Genomic DNA, 17,500 nt, shown 5'->3' on the forward strand with positions numbered 1-17,500 from the left:
CGTTGAGTGTGCAACCTGTTGTGTCATTTCATGATGTTGAGTACAGTGTGGGAGAGGGCGTGGCAGTAAGGTGGCCTGGAGTAGAAGAAGGAGTAAACAAATTTTGAAGAGGATTAGGTATTTCATAGGTGGATAGGATTGTGCACGTGACTAATAGCGCAAATGGTCTGACAAGCGAGGTTAATTAATTAACACCACACACACACACACACACACACACACACACACACACACACACACACACAAATAACGGATGTGCTTTATAGCGGAATCATGAAACCTGGAGTTAATGCTATTATGGGTCCATCTGGTGGTGGAAAAACCACGTGAGTCAGTTAACTGTTGCTAACCAAAATGTACATGTGAATCAATATCTTGTAACGAAATGGTTGCGGATGATAGGTTGTTGGACATTCTTGCTGGAAGGCGAAGACCATCAAATGATGATGCATTGGTATTGTTGAATGGACAGCCACTTCTAGATAACTATCAGCTTGTGTCTGGATATGTTATACAGGTAAGAACAGGAAGACTGTATGAGTATTTAGCATATATCTATTGACAGACAGACACAGACAAGGAGACAGATAGACAGACAGACACACAGACAAACAGATAGACACACACACACACACACACACACACACACACACACACACACACACACACACACACACACACACACACACACACACACACACACACACACACACACACACACACACACGTGCACACACACACACACACACACACACACACACACACAGAAAGACAGACAAATAGACAGACAGACACATGGACAGACAGACAAACATACAGATAGACAGACAGACAAACAGACAGACAGACAAACATAGAGATAGACAGACAGACAGACAAATAGACAGACAGACAGATACACACAGAGACAGACAAAGAGACAGACACACGGACAGACAGACAGACAGACACATACAGAAACACACACACAAACTAAAATGTTAAAATGAAAATGTAAAACAATTGTTTTCAATGTTTTCATGTTTAATTCAGGATGATGTCCTTACACCAACATTAACCGTTCGTGAGAATCTTCAGTTTTCTGCTTCTCTTCGTCTTCCGTCTACTAGCAGCCAATCACAAAGAAAGCAAAGAGTTAACACACTTATACACGAACTGGGATTGCAACTGGTAGCAGACACTAAAGTATACAACTAAACTAGAGTTTTTTGGTTGTTGGTCAGATGGCATTTTGTTGCAGGTTGGGAGTCAGATGGATGCTGAAGTTTCTCGCGGTGTTTCTGGTGGGGAACGGAAGCGAACGCATATTGGAATGGAGTTGGTTGCTGCACCTGTGGTTTTGTATCTTGATGAGCCGACATCAGGGTTGGATGCGTCAACTGCTGTGGATGTGATGCAGTTGCTGCACAGGTCAGTGACGTATTGAGAGATGCATCCCTCCAATACAATAGTCTATTAGTATTGTGAGATGCATCCCTCCAATATAATCGTCTAGTGTGTTGTGAGATGCATCCCTCCAATACAATAGTCTAGTGTATTATGAGATGCATCCCTCTATTGACTGTACACAGTTTGATGATTTCAAGGACAAGGTAATTTCATCCGGCCAGCTCTCCTATGCTCAGTTGCATGAAGTGATGAAGAACATCTTCAATTTTCACAGTTGCTACAGGCAGATCACTCGATTCCCGTTTTCCAGAACTGGACTTTGTTGTCCAAAACGTCAGCTTTTTAAACCCAGTAAACCGCAAGTACTCTAAATGTGACATAGAAGCATTTGTCAGAAAGTACTGCAGGAACAGTTTGAATGGTCCTGTTGCGAAAAGGCAATAGCGCCTACAGGAATGATGAGTCGATGGATTACCTCTTTCTGCAATGTGAAAAGCAGCCTGATACATTCTTCAGCAGATTAACGCAGATGGCGGAATATGACCAATTTGGATTGCTGGGGTAACGCTCATGTGTATGAGCTCTTGAATGTGAACGTGCATTTTCGAGCATGAACCTGACAAAAGACAAGTGCAGTACAAGAATGAAGAAGCACTCGAAGTGCAAACCCTCGGCCGGTATGCACCTTGAAGGTAAATTAGTCGCGCTATGACAAAATCGTATGACAGAATGGTATGATGTGGGTAATAAATAAGAAGCCTAATTGAAATGGTCACAGGTCGAGCTTGAGGTAAGTCACGTGACTGGCTGCTACCGTGTGCAACGGGTAGCTACGCAGTCCGTCAGTCAATGTCCCGTGGGACCTCGCTTCTATTTTTACAGCCTTCGCTCGTCGGTTCTTTGTGCAGGTGATTGTTTGTGCAGCTTTTGAGGTCGTAACTATGGCCGGTTTTAGGCGTGGCATAGGTACCAGAGCCAAAACAAAATTAGATGTGGGAGCGTTACAAATGCAGCTAGATTAGCTAGGCGTTGTGTCTAAATGCATGTTACAAATGTAGTTGTTTCCAAATGATGGAACAAGCCAAATGTTACAAGTCGGAGAGCCTCGACGCTAGGCCGGCTGGCAATCTTCGCCTTACGTGATGAAGTAACGGGCGTGATCATTGCTCTGTTTGTTGGTGGGAAACCGAGGTTACAAATGGAGACCAAACAAGCAGCTCACCACCGATTTTCCAGCTCACAAGAATGTAAAAGTCTCGTTCTTTGTGCAGCTTCTCTAGGCGTCTTGTTGTTTGTGCGGCTTCTCTAGCTAGACGTCGCCTACTGTTGTAATGAGGTGACCCCAGAGCCAAAACAAAACATCAATGCGGGAAAACATGCACGTGCACATGTAGATTAGCTAGGCGTCTGTTCGCTCTGACTTTGGATATCGTAAAACAGAAATGATTAGAGACGCACTAGCGTACTTACAGGTCGGCCGAGCCGCTTTGTCCCACAAACAGACGCTGTCATGGACAATGCACGTTCTCCTTCGCAAATTCCCGTCAAACGCCAAATTTCTGTTAAAGACGACACTAGTGATCTTTGCAACAACACCACGGCCGCTCAGCCACGCACACCCAAAATTCAAGCTGGCAGACTGCAGAGCCACTATGCAGAAACACTGTGGAACAAGCAAAATGTTACAAGTCAGGTACTAGACTCGAGCCAGTCTCTCCCCGCCTTCGTCATTCCCCGGATTGTCAATCCTCGCCGTGGGGAGACTGGTTTCAGACCGCCCTAAGGAATTTTACGTCATGTAGATACGGTTTCATGGTCACATAATGACATGCAGATTATCTAGGGTAGTAGCTAATTGGCTATTTTGTTTCCCGGAGGTCTCGAGCCGGATGCCTCAGTCAGAGGCGTCGCTCAATAGGGGCCTGGGTGGGCCATGGCTCCCCCAATATTAGTAGGCGTGGCCGTCTAGACAATTGACAATGTCTAGTGATATGTTACTGCGTAGTAGCTAACTCCGCATTCTACTGAAATGGAACTGTTACAAAATGTGTTAGACATGTAGGTTTTATTTCATATCGTACAATGGCTCGAAGTTCCGTACAAAATTTAGCGTGCGTTACGCAGTAGTCATGTCTTCGGAACCCGGAAAGGCAGCGGAGAAACGGAAGGGTCAAAAGCTGTTAACCAGCTTCGTGAAGTAGTTTCTTTCCGTATGGTGATGATTCAGTTAGTTTCGGAATATGTCTTTCTTGCTAGACGCCGTTCTACTCCTGCTGGTGTTGCGTCAAGTTCAAGGTTGTCTACGCAGGGAAGCCAGATTGGTGGTTCAGCTGAAAGGTTTAGTGTTGTTGCGAATGAACTTTCCACTGCATCAGAATTGCCATTAGAGTCTTCCCTTCATCTCTCCAGTACTTCCGAAACGCTTCCAGTCTGTCTTGCTGACCGTGACCCAGCGAGGGGTCCTCAAAACGTCGTAGTCAACAATGGCCCGTACCAACCCCTTGGGAATGACTTGCAGTTGGGGGAATTTCCTAAGCGTACATTTGGCCAGAGACTGAGATCATTTCAGGAGCACTGGTATACCAAGTTCGTGTGGTTGGAGTACAGTCCGGGCATTGATGCTGCGTTTTGTTTTCCTTGCCGGCTTACAGTCAGTGTTGGATTAGACAAGCATGGAAAGCCTGATCAGGCTTTCATAAGCAGAGGCTTCAAGAACTGGAAGTCAGCCCTAAGTGATTTTAGAGATCACGAAACGTCACTCAGTCATAGGTCAAGTATGGGTGTGTGGCAAAGTTTGAAACAGTTGGACGTGAAAGGAAGTTCTGTTGCTCAACAAATGAGTTCCGGTTATCAAGCTCAAATCCTTCTCAACAGAAGTAATGTCAAAAAGATATTTGAAGCCATCCTTTTCCTAGGGCGTCAAGGCCTTCCATTGAGAGGTCATGATGAAACAGATCAGTCACTGAACAGAGGAAATTTCCTGGAGCTACTTGAGCTAATGTCCAGAAGTAGCCCAGATCTGAAGCGTCACTTACAGGGAAGAACTCACTACACCAGTCCGTCAAGTCAGAATGCGATGATAAGTCTAATTGGAGACAATATCCAACGTACGATAGTGAAGGAAGCCAAGGAAAGTGGGATGTTTGCAGTCATATGCGATGAAACCGTGGACTTGTCAAAAGTTGAGCAGATGTCTGTTTGCATTCGCTATGTAACTAACAGTCTTCAAGTGAGAGAGCGTTTTCTTGGCTTTTGGCCTCTGGCAAGGACAGATGGTGAGTCTTTGTTTCAGCTGTTGACGGATGTTATGTCACGCCTTGATCTACCAATGGCTCTACTTAGAGCGCAGTGCTATGATGGGGCTGCTAACATGAGGGGTAGGTATTCAGGCTTGGCAAGCAGAGTTAGGGAAGTTGCGAAGAAAGCCGTTTACGTGCATTGCTACGCCCATCAACTAAATCTCACCGTACAGGATGCTTGCAAAGGCAGTGTCCGACAAATTGGTAGCCCGGGCGCCCGGGACAACCAATTTTTTTACGGACAACTGAATAATTGATGTGTAGTTGCCCAGGGACAACCAAGGTAGTGCAATGAATCTGCTTCACGTGGTGATGCAAAATGGCATGTCAGTCTACTGTAACCGCTACATCTAAAGCAATAATAACGCGTGGCAAGAAGACGGCAGGTGGCAATGCCAAACCAGACAAATGCCAAACAAGGCGTATCAAGCTACTAAATGGTGTGATCGAGTGTGCTACTTGAGTACATGTATCAGATGACAAAATACGGGTGTGAACTGCTGTTGTGAGTAATACATAGTTGCACGTGCTGAGTATCTTAATTCGACAATCTTAGTAGAAGTAACTGTAGTTCTAGAGGTGTCATTGTGCGCCTTTCTTCTATAACTCTTGCATGGCATGTACTTTAGCAAATCATTAGCAGGTTGAAACATTTGTCCAGGTGGTGGCAAACGCCACTCCTCAACACATTCTTGCTTCGCGTACAGTATGTATGCACGCGTGTGACCACAATCAGAAGAAAGGAGGTCTTAATATCACAACTGCTGCTCTGTAAGACTTTCGTTCTAGCTTATAGTAGTAAGTCATTCCAGTGTTGTTCTTATGTAGACATCTCAGTCGTGCATACTTTGTGTTTGTTTCTGATGGTGTCACAATTTGAAGTCGTGATTGATACTAGGTTACTATACAGATATAATAAATCAGTCACTAATAGTTTTAGCTTGTAATTGTACATGCATGAATTGTATTGAGTATTTGTGTGCTGCAGTAGTGTGTAACTGGACACACATGTACAATTCCACAATAGACTAGTAGTGTTGTATAAGAGGAAATTGCACAGACATCCGTAGTCAGCAACGGACAACTGAAAGATCAGTACGTGGTTGCCCGGGGACAACTACAAGTTTTGTTAATTTGTCGGACACTGAAAGGGGTAATAGCAGTTCGTAACCAGCTTGGCATCGTTTCTACTCTCTATGAACTACTGGAGAGGTCGGCAAAACGACACTCGATTTTTCAGGAAGTGCAAAGACGACGATTGGAGGCTGACGGCCAACTGGGCAATTGCCCAAAAACGTTGAAGCGTTACTGTGAAAGTAGGTGGTCATCGAGATACTCGTCCATTCATACCGTAAAGGAGCAGTTCGAGGCAATACTAGAAACTCTAGAAGAACTGGAGAATGATGCAATAATTGGAGCTGATGCTGCCGCTCTTCTCAAGTCCATCTCTACTTTTGGCTTTTTCTTTTGGATCTCCGTGTTGGACAAGATGTTGAACGTAACACAGGCGATGTCTCTGTACCTCCAAGGTTCCACAGTGGATCTTCAGCTGGCAAGAAAGTACGCAGTCTGTCATCAAAACTTTCGAAGATTACAGAAGTGACAAAGAGTTCAATTATTTATGGAAGTCTTTGCTCAATGATAGTCGGAGACTGGGACTGGAGCCACCTGGACTACAGAGACAAAGGCGACTACCAAGACGATTGGATACAGGTGGTTCTGAACACCATAGTCCAAAGAGTGCAGAAGAACTCTGTAGAACAATGTACTTCGAACTCTTGGATATTTTGATGACACAGCTCAGAGACCGGTTCTGCAGTGAGGATGTGACGATTGCTATGAAAGTTCAGAGTCTACTTCTAGAATCCGCAACAACTGAAGAACCCGACTTACAGATGGTCGAAGATGTAGTACACTTCTACGACGACGACTGTGATGCTCCTCCAAGTCATGTGAAAGCCCAGCTTCAGGTTTCTATAACTTTGTTAAGCAGAATGCTGGCGAAAACACCGTTCACACTGTCAAGGAATTGACCGTATTCTTTGTTGACCATGGTTGTAGAGCCTTGTTTCCAGCTGTCTTGCAACTGTTCAAGATTTTTCTGTGCACTCCAGTGACATCTGCAAATGCAGAGAGATCGTTCTCTGCACTGAAAAGACTGAAAACTTGGCTAAGAACTCGAATGTCGGATGATAGGCTCCTCTCACTAGCACTCATGTCTTTTGAAAAGGAACTTACAGCAGATCTAGAAGCCAACGTCGAGGACTTAGTGTTGCAATTTGCTGATATTACTGACCAGCGTATGCCTTTAGTGTAACCCAATTAAATACATTATCATGAATATGACAACTCATCCCTCTGTATCTACCAATGTTGCTTCTCTGTGTATTGTGATACACACGCGCGCGCACGCACGCACGCACGCACGCACACACACACGAGGCCAGTTTAGTTGAATGATTAGCACTCTCGAACGCGGGGCACGATAAGAAGCCTTGCTCTTCCAGCGTGGAGATAATCCTAGCGCTGCCCCCCCCCAATTTTGGACGTCCAGCGACGCCTCTGGTAGAAACCTCTCTTTGTAGTCTTCAACACTGTCGATACCTAGTCGAAAATCGCTAATCTTCCCGTGTTCACCCGTTGCCATATCTTCGTCGCCAATTGTAGTATCTATCCCTTAGATGACGGGCGTAGGAAGCAAATTTGGATTGGTCCGGCGTAGCGCGCGTTATATGGGCGTGTACCTCACGTGACTGCAATTAAAGTGCGTAGTCACTTACGTCATTAAATAATTATCACAACATGGTTACGATAATTGACTTCGCTGGTTCCTCTAAAAATTGCCAAAAATTCTAAGGCGGTGTTCATTTCCCCCAGACAAAATCATTAGCAATAATAGCCAAGTCCAGACTATCCAGTCTTTCCTTGTGCATATTTAGCAGCAGAACGTGATTGAGCCTTGTCTGACGCATCGTGCTTCGTAGGTATGTCTTAAGACGTCTCATGGCAGAATAGCTTCACTCGCTTACAGCATTTGTAGATGGCATTACTAGAATAAGACGAGCTAAGCAGCATACTTCACTGTAGAATGATCGCTGGCCATTTGACAAACTTCTAAGATACTGCAGGCAATCTTGCAATGATACTGCTTCCTGCTTCTTCCTTGAAAACCACGTGCCGAGGTTCAGCAACTGTGCTTCCAATTCTACAGGTTTGAAGTCATCTTTGTAAAATGATGCTACTTGCTGGAAATAAGCTTGGAAGCACTGCTAATTGGCAGCAGTGACAAGCAGCCCTTCAAGGTTCTTGTATACAGCATAACCAGGCTGATCAAGCGCTTTCTGATGCCGGAAATAGCCAGATCAAGGGCTTCAAAGTACTGACGGCGATAGTGTTCCTCAACCGTTATGCTGTGAAAACCATCTCCAGATCCTACTTCTAGTCGAGAAGGAGCTTTCCGTTTCCGGGGACGGACAGGCTCATTGGTACCTGCATGCTGACAAGACTGGCCAACTAGAGCGAAGAAGAGGCTGAATACTTCATCAGTACGCATGCCTTTCAGGGTCTCCAATGACATCTGAGCAATTTCTTGGCCATCTGCTGCCGACATTGACTGTTTCTGGAGTGCTCGGCTAAGATTGTCGGTAATTTGTAATACTTTCTTGCTGAGATGCAAGCCGAAGAGAAGATAGTACTGTGACATTTGAGTCTTGACGACAATGATCCTTCCTTTGACATCTGGATCAAGTCTCTTGTCAAGGCACTCATCCCAGAGCTGCTGGAGTGTATTGTAGTTGTCAATAATACTCTGAATGGCGTCCCCACGAACAGTCCACCTTGTTGGACAAAATTATCTGATACCCACAGCCAGTCCTTCATTATCTGCTGAGGTTTCTACCTTGATATGGTCAAAGGCTGCATTCTGCTTTGGTGAAAATCGGATCAGCTTGGAAATTTCATATGCCGTGTCCAATGCATCTCTGCATATCTTAGACTGCTTCATTGCATCTCCTATGGCCAGGTTTAGTGCATGCCCATAGCAATGCGTTAGTACAGCTCGACTCTCCTCTGCCTGAAGTTGAGTTGCAACACCATGCTTGCTTCCAGTCATGTTTGACGCACCATCATAGCATTGCCCACGGCATAGTGTCATTTTCAAGCTCATACGCAGAAGGACATCTCGGATAGTCGCTGCCAGACAATTTGCATCAATGGTGCCAACATTATACAATCCAATCACATCCTCATGGTCTGTTAGACTGTCATCCACCCATCTAATGCAGATTGTAAACTGTTCCTTGTTTGCTACATCGGTGCATTCATCAGCCATAATAGTATAGAATCCATTTCTACAGATACTATTGCTAACTTGCCGCAAGATGTGCTAGGCCATCAACTGAAGGCACTCATTTTGAATGTCAGGAGAGGTACACTTATTTGTCTTCTTATCCATCCACTCCAAAACTTCGGCACAGTCAAATGCTCTTAGACGCATCAGCTGTCTAGAGTTACTTTCTGTACTATCACGGTGTCCTCTCAGAGCTAAACCTTGACGAGCAAGGAAGCGAACATTCTGCAGTACTCTCCGAAACATATCTCTATTGATTGCCTTTTCCTTGCGGTGCTGAGAGTCGAGCAACTCTCCAACGTCATGTACGTGTTTCGGTAGATCTTGTATTCCGGACACTGCCTCCCGATGACAAGCGTTGGCCAAATGCTTTTTGAACGCAATCGTCGCCTCTTTCCAGTTAGTAAATCCTTTACTGATAAAGGCATGATCTCTCTTCGTGCTCGCCAGAAACTTTTTCTCTAGTTCAGCACTCATGCAAACGTGGCAGAACGCAGCATCAGCGAAAGTGTCGTAATGCAGCCAATCGAACTTTTCACACCACTCTGCTTTGAACGAACGAGTCTCGCCCTTTGATCCAAACTCGCGACGGGGAAATCTGAAGGTCTTTGGTGGATGAAACTTATCAATACGGACGTATGCAGCTGGGCAATCCGCCATCTTGAGAGTCGAAATCACGTGAGACCACTTGCCAGTGGGCGATAGTCGGGAAACCAAGGCAGGGCAACAGTCTGAAAGCCGAGGCACGACTCGTGTGGCAGTAGACATTTTGCAGTAAATACATAATTTATTTAATCGCCTATACCCGTAAACCGGAAGTGTGCATCATTGTGCCGCTGGCGAAATGGTCTGGCGACCGCCGGGCCTGCCGGATCGGCTCCTACGCCCCTGTATGACACGTACCCTCTGATTCAGACACGGAAGATCGCAGAACACTGAACGCAGACTACGCGGATATACGTAGCTAATCTAATTAGTATACTACATCACGGTATTTTTTACTTGTTTGCACAGGAATTCGATGCGATGTTCAAACTAACAACGCGGCGCAGAATGAGGTACGACTGTACTAAACTAGTCTCTAGCTAGAGCCTCAAATATTACATTTGCTGGCTACGACTAGCTCCCACACTTCCTACTATGACTAGATCTGCATCTCTGCATGCACACCCATGGCATTGGCTACATCTAATACTTGCAGAAGCAGATCTACGTTTCCAATATAGATCTCATGACTACGATCTTGTGGCAAGTATTGGATCACGTGCGCGCTTTTGTAGAGAGAGATAGAGATGGTGTGACAACGTGTCTCAGACAAGAACTCGTGATTCGGTGTGGATGTTCTGATGTGCGTCATCTTTCTTACGTAAACACGCTGCGTAAACACGCTGCGTAAACACGCTACGTCTCTGGTTTGGAATGTGGATACCCTGGGTGTCTATTACCTCGCATAGTGCTATAAAGTCTCTACCGGCGTTTCAAGGAAAAGACTATCTAGCTATGCAATCTGGTGTGTGTGTGTGTGCGTGCGTGTGCGTGTGCGTATGTGTGCGTGTGTGTGTGTGCGTGTGTGTGTGTGCGTGCGCGTGTGTGTGCGTGCGTGTGCGTGTGCGTATGTGTGCGTGTGCGTGTGCGTATGTGTGCGTGTGCGTGTGCGTATGTGTGCGTGTGTGTGTGTGCGTGCGCGTGTGTGTGTGCGTGTGTGTGTGCGTGTGTGTGTGCGTGTGTGTGTGTGTGCGTGTGTGTGTGTGTGTGTGTGTGTAATAAAAAAGTTGCAGCCCCGGATGAGTTGCTATCACCACCACTAGAACACATCCCGGGCTGCAATCCACACTGCGCGCGGTCGGTTATCAAGATGCAAGAACGTTTGACTTTACCATATGGTATAGTACCTGGTGTTGTGCCGTACAGTACATGCGTGGTATTTGACACATGTGGTTGTAATGAGGTAAAATATTGTCTTTTACAGTATGCGTATTGATGAGGAATACGTTGTTGTTGCTGACCAAGAACAGACAACTTGCCATACAATTAGTGAGATTCTGAATGAGAAAATAGAGACAGGAAATGGAGCAAGTAATCAAGACCAACTTCACGAGGAATGTAGTGCAGCAACCAATGAGTTGTTGAATGAGAAAGGAGAAACAAAAGATGAGATGGAGAAAAAACGACTTCAGCAGCAAGCAGAAAATCTAGCTCGTGAGCTAGGCCGTGAACAGGAAAGGCATAGACAATGTCTAATTGAAAACGAAGAGCTAAGGAGACAGCTATCTGGTAATACAACACACACACACACACACACACACACACACACACACACACACACACACACACACACACACACACACACACACACACACACATATATATATATATATATATATATATAATTGCAGCACATTGAGACACATGCAGCAACTAAGTAATTCTGGAAAGCAATCGTACATAATGGTTTAATTAATTAATTAATATGTTGAATAATAATTTAACACATTTCTAGCAGAAGCAAAGCACTTAGATGTTGCAGGTGGATACTGTCGTCTTATCCAGCTGAACAAGAATGTGAAAACAGCAGAGCAAAGGCGACTGATTTTGGAAAACCGAGAAGCACGGTACTTGAGCAGCATTTCAAGCCTCGAGAATCTCAATATTGGAAAATGCATTGGTAAGTCTGTAACAAAGCCAATGGGACAATATGGATGCAACTCCATTGTTTACGAAGTGAAAGGCAAAGAGGCGTCTCAAGGTACATATTTTTGCTCACCCGCCTGCTTGATTGTAGTCTTGTCAATTGATCATTTGTAGTGTCATTGTATCTAGATAACTAGCTTGTGTAGTGTCATACCGCCCCCATACTTATTCCCATACCTACCCCCATACTTATCCCCATACTCACCCATCCACCCACATCCCCCCTACCCATATGACGTCATAGAATCTATTTATCTACTCATATGACGTCATGCAAATCTATTTATCTACCCACGACGTCATGCAATTTATTTATGTAGATACGATTACACTACAGTCTTGAGGTTACATGTCTTTGTTAGACTGTCTCATAAATCTTTTAAGTCTGCCTGTCTATATTGTTTGTTATTCTCACAGAGAGGTTGCGCTGTGTACTGAAAGCCGTGTTCAACCCTTATGCAACAGATGATGATGTCCCCATGTCAGAGGAAGATATCGACAGGCGCTTCAGGCTTGAATATGACATTCCTTGCATCCCTCATCGCAACATTATCCGAGTGTTGCATCATTTTTGTTCAGAAATTGAAGGAGGTCAGATGAAATGCATATAGGCACATACATATACACACCTTACCAAGCCAGTCTACTTCTAAGCCGGTTTTGTGAGACTGTTTTGTTGCTTTTTTATAATTTGTTGATAAACACCGGGTAGCACTGCAACCAAAAACATGCATGTGTATATGAGGTGTGTTGCAAGACTTCTTGTGGGTGTTGCAAGTGACACTTTTTGACTGATTTTTTCATTCTATAGAATTGCCAGAATGGCCTCCAGAAGGTGGCCACAGATCATTGTTTCTGCTTATGGAACAACATGAGTGCAATTTGCAGACCCATTGCAGGTTACTTCGCAAGAACGGCTTGATGACTCCTCGTACACTCCTTTTGTTTCTCGTGCAATTGCTGGCAGGCATAGAGCATTTAGGAAAACACAATATCGTGCATCGAGATCTTAAACTCGACAACGTGCTAGTTTCACGTGAAGGACCTGGAGACAATGTCAGGTGTGTGTGTGTGCACGAGAGCATGTGCGTGTGTCACAAGTTGATATTAATGTAAAAGTAAGCAGAACAATTTTATATTTACTAGTGATTCATGACTCACTTGCATCAGCTAGTTATGGTAGCCTAGTACAGAATACACTCGATACCGCCGGTAGAGCAAAGCCCAAGCATGAAACAGATATTCCCGTGGCATGTGCATGGGAATTGTAAATTTGAAGTCGCACCGCGGTCACGTCGTCGCAAGATTTCACTTGGGGTCAACTCTTAGAGAGGGGACCGTCTAGACACTGAAGCGTGCGTTTGCATTGTGGTGTGGAACGCAGTCTTCATGCATAGTTTTGTGGCAATCGGCCCGGCATTGACTTTTATAAATATAGAGAAGAGATGAGTCAACAGACGAATCAAAAGTTAATAACTTGACAAGCATACAGTAAATGTTTCCAGCGTTGTTCTGATGTTATACGTAGAACTTTGAAGGTGTTTCGAGAGTGTTTGGGTTACAGTCAACAAGAATGAGTAAAATTCTCCCATACTGACTGACAATTTCTATACGTGTATCATCTCATACGTCAAAAACATGGATCTGCATTTTCTGTTTTGGGAATACAAATGCCAACACTACTCTAATGACACTATAACTGTTTACAGAGTCTGCAGTAATGGAGCAAAACTTTACTTAACTCTCTGATGTTACAGGTTGGTAATATGCGACTTCGGCTGCAGTTACCATGCACCTAATTGTCTGGAAAAAGTTAGTGCTAGAAATCTTCGTGACACTGGAGGAGGCAATACTGTTCACCTCGCTCGTGAACTGTCATATCTACCAGAAGATCCTGAAGTAACACGTGATGTAAGTAAAGCTGACCTGTGGGCAATTGGTATGATGGCACATGAGATTGCAACTGGCACAGACCCAACAAATGTTGTAACTCATGAGGAGAAGCGAGTAAGAACTTTAGATGAGGCTTTGCATGTTGACTTTAAGTCAGTTAAGTTTTAATAACGTATTCGTAGAGAAAAAGTCACGGTATTCCCACTCTTCCCTCATTACCACCTGAATACTCTATTCATTGCCGTAAACTGCTAGAAAGTCTTCTCCACTTTGATGTCGACAAGAGACCAAATGCGTCAGAAGCAGGTCTGCTGTGTTGCATTCTACTCTATGGTCCACCTATTCCAGAAGTACAGTACACATCATGTAGACAGTCTCTCTTTGGAGTAACTTAGCTGTGATTTTTGTTACAACAGGGTGATACAATGGACACAGATGAAGTTAAGCATTGGCATCTCGAGCAGGTGATGACTTTGAAAGACAGAAGTGATGAGGATCTTCTTTGTGATCCCATTTTCCTCAACTATTTGCATCTCTTTTCTCCTGCTCAAGTTGCAAGTCTTATGAACCAGTATTTACTACATTAGATGTAGTCGAACTCTAACTACAAAAATCCAGAACAAGGTATCATATCCCAGTAAAACTGGATGAGTAGAGTGACCTTTGATTACTGTCAAGTTTACAAAATACAGAAAAGTACATCAAAGTACATGCATATGATGCTCTCAAGTTGGGCACCACACCCGTCGTTACATCAAACGATAGCAATGGTGTACTCTTGTAGGCTAGTAGAAGTGCCATTTTGCAAGCAAGGTGTCCATTGTTGCAGTATGATTACAGACACACATTTCAATGTATATGTGTATCTCGCATTAGGCTTGCCACACAGCTGCAAGTGTTAGGCTGGGTTACACACATATGCATGGTGGAGCACACTGTTCATCCCTACCTTACTTGATGCCTTGGAGAAAGTAAATGAAAATCTATTTTGTTGATGTTGCCATGCCTCATGAGATGCAAATGTCTCATTTCATATGTATAGCAATCTGTATAGCCCATATTGTACGACAGCGTGTTTATCTGTTGAATCTCTTGAGTCATTGAAATTTGTCTTTGTATACATGCTGGTGTACACATCCACCCACCCAACACCTCACCACTACACGCGCGCGCGCGTGCACACGCACACACACACACACACACACACACACACACACACACACACACACACACACACAAACAAACACCACATGCAGTGCTCTCACAAAACATCTACAATCCTACATGATAGAAATGTGATTACAGTAACTGCAACTTGCACACTGCAAGTGCAATGAAGTGAAGTAGAGAATCTGCTGAGCACACGACTGTTCACACGATTTAGCTGAGATGCCAACGTTGGCTCAATTGAAAACAATAGTAGCACATTTGTACACGGCAGCACCGATACTACGACTACACTACAAGACTGCATTTAATGCAGTGCGGCTTGCCGTTGTGGAAATACAGAGTTTGTAAATAAACGGTCGGACGGCTAACATTTAATCGTGAAAAACTGACTTCATGTTGTTACGTAGAGTTCTTAAATTGTACTGGCCAAACTGCATGATTGAGGATGTTCAAACACGTGTCATCATTCATGCACGTTCAATAGAAATAGATCAGTAAGTTATGATGTAAGAGTGACAAGCTCACCGAATACTGTCTTGCCTAAAATGAGAAGCAGAGAATGGAAATGAGACTCTATGATGATGTTGTGATCAACAACTTAATGACAAACATCTATTCAGTCTATTGTGAGATGCATCCCTCCAATACAATAACTAATGTATTGTGAGATGCATCCCTCCAATACAATAACTAATGTATTGTGAGATGCATCCCTCCAATACAAAAACCTAATGTATAGTAAGATGCATCCCTCCAATACAATAAACTAATGGATTGTGAGATGCATCCCTCCAATACAATAGTCTAGTGTATTGTGAGATGCATCCCTCCAATACAATAACTATCGTATTGTGAGATGCATCCCTCCAATGCAATAACTAATGTATAGTGAGATGCATCCCTCCAATACAATAACTAATGTATTGTGGGATGCATCCTTCCAATACAATAGTCTAATGTTGTGGGATGCATCACTATAGTCTAGTGTATTGTGAGATGCATCCCTCCAATACAATAGTCACCTATGCATCCCTCCAATACATTGTAAGTCCCAACCACCCAACACAATATGTTAATGACACCAACACAATAGATTACCTCAAAAAGGCCCACACCGTAACAAGACTAAACAATATCTGGAATCCCAACAGCACCATTCCAATACCAACAAGAATCACCTCCAATCTCAACCTACAACAACAAAAATCTCACACAAACAACAACAACAACAACAACATCAAACCCAACCTACACATAAGTCTGCCACAACAGAAAAAACAGATACCCAAACAGCACCGGAATAGACAATCCAAGCGCAACCAACAACGGCACCTTCCGCTGCGTCAAATTTCCTTTAGCACCTAAACGTGAGACAAACACTCCACATGCAACCGCCACAGCTCTCTCCAGTTGAGTCACACACACTCACCGAAGAACAACCTGCAAGCCTCGACGGCTGCATAAAGAAAGAGAAGAACAACCTCTGCGGCCAGATTACTGCCGGGATACGGCAACACAGTGCCTGTTGATTAATTAACACAAAAGTGAAAAATTATATCTCGACTGTGACTACTAAATTTTGATTCAACGAAAGCAGTAAGTTAAGCGTAGCTTGTAATACAATGTAGGTGTATAGTATATCCCTCTGTGTTGTGACATGTCTGGCAACCCTCATTGAAGTGTCACACAAATTGTTGCTTCAATATACAATCCAAAGCTTTGCAGAAGCATCAGTGTTTGAAATTCCAAAATCAGCTAATTGCCAGGGTAACACATAGGCGTGGCAATAACAGCCTTGGAGCCCAGACCTCAACTTTAAACGTTCAAAATGAACGACAATTCAAATCAACCGAGTGCCTTGCATGATACAAACGTTCTCAATACCTTCTGTCCGCTAGAGTGTCACATCAGTGTAACCAAAATTGCCACTCAGCGATAACAAGATTAGTTAGCTACATAAACGTGATTGACTCTTAGAGACTGCAAGTGCTCCAGACGTAACAAATTTTACCAAACCTGACGACTAGCTTTGAAACATTCAATCGCCAGAGGAAAGTTTTAGTTGCCATTGGCAACCACGATTTCGAACACTGAGCATAGTCACGAGGCTGTCAATTAGCACACACACACACACACACACACACACACACACACACACACACACACACACACAGCACACTAAACCCATGCCAACTCGATTTGCTGTTTTACAGCCCAACTGACTGAGAATCTTGTTGCCAGCAAAATAGTATGTCATCAGTCACGTGACTTATGTGACGACGCCTGTGTGTTTAGCTATGACTAAAGCATTCGTTTAGCCCAGTGTCTCTGTCAAACAGTGTGGAAAGGTTCTGGTGTCCCGTAGGCTGGTGAGATGTCAATGGTACACGAATACTATATAATGTACACATACACATAAAATAAAAATTATATTAATTTTATACACAGATGTATGCAATGTATAGATCACATGTAAGCTGCCAGAGGAGCAAAGACACTCACAACTCTACATCAACATTTTATTTTTAAAAGAACAAAGCCGGCAATACAAACAATATTTCATTGAAATTAATTTTGTCCGATTAATTAATTAAGCTATTAACCATATGCGCGTATGAAAATCCGGACCGCGAGGAATCAACAAACAAAAATGCCAAACCAAACGTGAACGATCAATGACTACGACACGAAACATTAAACGATTAGTAGA

General features: G+C 43.8%; 4 protein-coding genes across 6 annotated transcripts in view; 1 reads left to right on the forward strand and 3 right to left on the reverse strand.

The window, feature by feature from the left end:
* Window positions 1-7,705: 7,705 nt before the first annotated feature.
* Window positions 7,706-9,018, reverse strand: LOC134183023 (zinc finger MYM-type protein 1-like). Its single transcript, XM_062650467.1, has 3 exons — window positions 8,554-9,018; window positions 8,011-8,496; window positions 7,706-7,933 (listed from the first exon to the last, which is right to left on the reverse strand). Exons 1-3 carry the CDS (start codon window positions 9,016-9,018, stop codon window positions 7,706-7,708), a joined length of 1,179 nt encoding a protein of 392 aa, XP_062506451.1.
* A 54-nt stretch (window positions 9,019-9,072) lies between these two features.
* Window positions 9,073-9,696, reverse strand: LOC134183024 (uncharacterized). The gene has a single exon (XM_062650468.1). It carries the CDS (start codon window positions 9,694-9,696, stop codon window positions 9,073-9,075), a length of 624 nt encoding a protein of 207 aa, XP_062506452.1.
* Window positions 9,697-10,803: 1,107 nt separating this feature from the next.
* Window positions 10,804-14,332, forward strand: LOC134183229 (serine/threonine-protein kinase PINK1, mitochondrial-like). Of its 3 annotated transcripts, XM_062650717.1 has the most exons (8): window positions 10,804-11,310; window positions 11,537-11,782; window positions 12,145-12,318; window positions 12,539-12,788; window positions 13,485-13,734; window positions 13,803-13,815; window positions 13,876-13,970; window positions 14,037-14,332. In XM_062650717.1, exons 1-8 carry the CDS (start codon window positions 11,007-11,009, stop codon window positions 14,205-14,207), a joined length of 1,503 nt encoding a protein of 500 aa, XP_062506701.1. In that variant the 5' UTR covers window positions 10,804-11,006; the 3' UTR covers window positions 14,208-14,332. The 3 variants fall into 3 exon arrangements, with proteins under 3 accessions (XP_062506701.1, XP_062506698.1, XP_062506700.1); XM_062650714.1 differs by having other exon boundaries at window positions 13,803-13,970; XM_062650716.1 differs by having other exon boundaries at window positions 11,564-11,782; window positions 13,803-13,970.
* Window positions 14,333-15,000: 668 nt separating this feature from the next.
* Window positions 15,001-17,500, reverse strand: part of LOC134183198 (transmembrane protein 216-like) — a 2,895-nt gene continuing 395 nt past the window's right edge. Inside the window, exons 4-7 of the mRNA XM_062650680.1 lie at window positions 16,220-16,312; window positions 16,043-16,151; window positions 15,889-15,981; window positions 15,001-15,330 (exon numbers count right to left, since the gene is read on the reverse strand). Of these exons, the coding sequence (XP_062506664.1) occupies window positions 15,312-15,330; window positions 15,889-15,981; window positions 16,043-16,151; window positions 16,220-16,312 (314 nt within the window). The 3' untranslated portion in view covers window positions 15,001-15,311. The remainder of the gene's footprint in view (window positions 15,331-15,888; window positions 15,982-16,042; window positions 16,152-16,219; window positions 16,313-17,500) is intronic.

This window comes from Corticium candelabrum, chromosome 8, assembly GCF_963422355.1.
Source record: "Corticium candelabrum chromosome 8, ooCorCand1.1, whole genome shotgun sequence".
NCBI classification, from domain to species: Eukaryota; Metazoa; Porifera; class Homoscleromorpha; order Homosclerophorida; family Plakinidae; genus Corticium; species Corticium candelabrum.

Bases quoted from the DNA above. Each gene is read 5' to 3' on its own strand.
- LOC134183023 (XM_062650467.1), bottom strand. From the start codon at position 9,018: ATGGCTGATGAATGCACCGATGTAGCAAACAAGGAACAGTTTACAATC. The intron at 8,497-8,553 runs GTGGGTATCAGA...GACGCCATTCAG, and splicing joins CAGATAATGAAGGACTGGCT to AGTATTATTGACAACTACAA. The intron at 7,934-8,010 runs GTTATGCTGTAT...GCTTATTTCCAG, and splicing joins GAAAGCGCTTGATCAGCCTG to CAAGTAGCATCATTTTACAA.
- LOC134183024 (XM_062650468.1), bottom strand. From the start codon at position 9,696: ATGGCGGATTGCCCAGCTGCATACGTCCGTATTGATAAGTTTCATCCA.
- LOC134183229 (XM_062650714.1), top strand. From the start codon at position 11,007: ATGCGTATTGATGAGGAATACGTTGTTGTTGCTGACCAAGAACAGACA. The intron at 11,311-11,536 runs GTAATACAACAC...ACACATTTCTAG, and splicing joins GCTAAGGAGACAGCTATCTG to CAGAAGCAAAGCACTTAGAT. The intron at 12,789-13,484 runs GTGTGTGTGTGT...CTGATGTTACAG, and splicing joins GGACCTGGAGACAATGTCAG to GTTGGTAATATGCGACTTCG.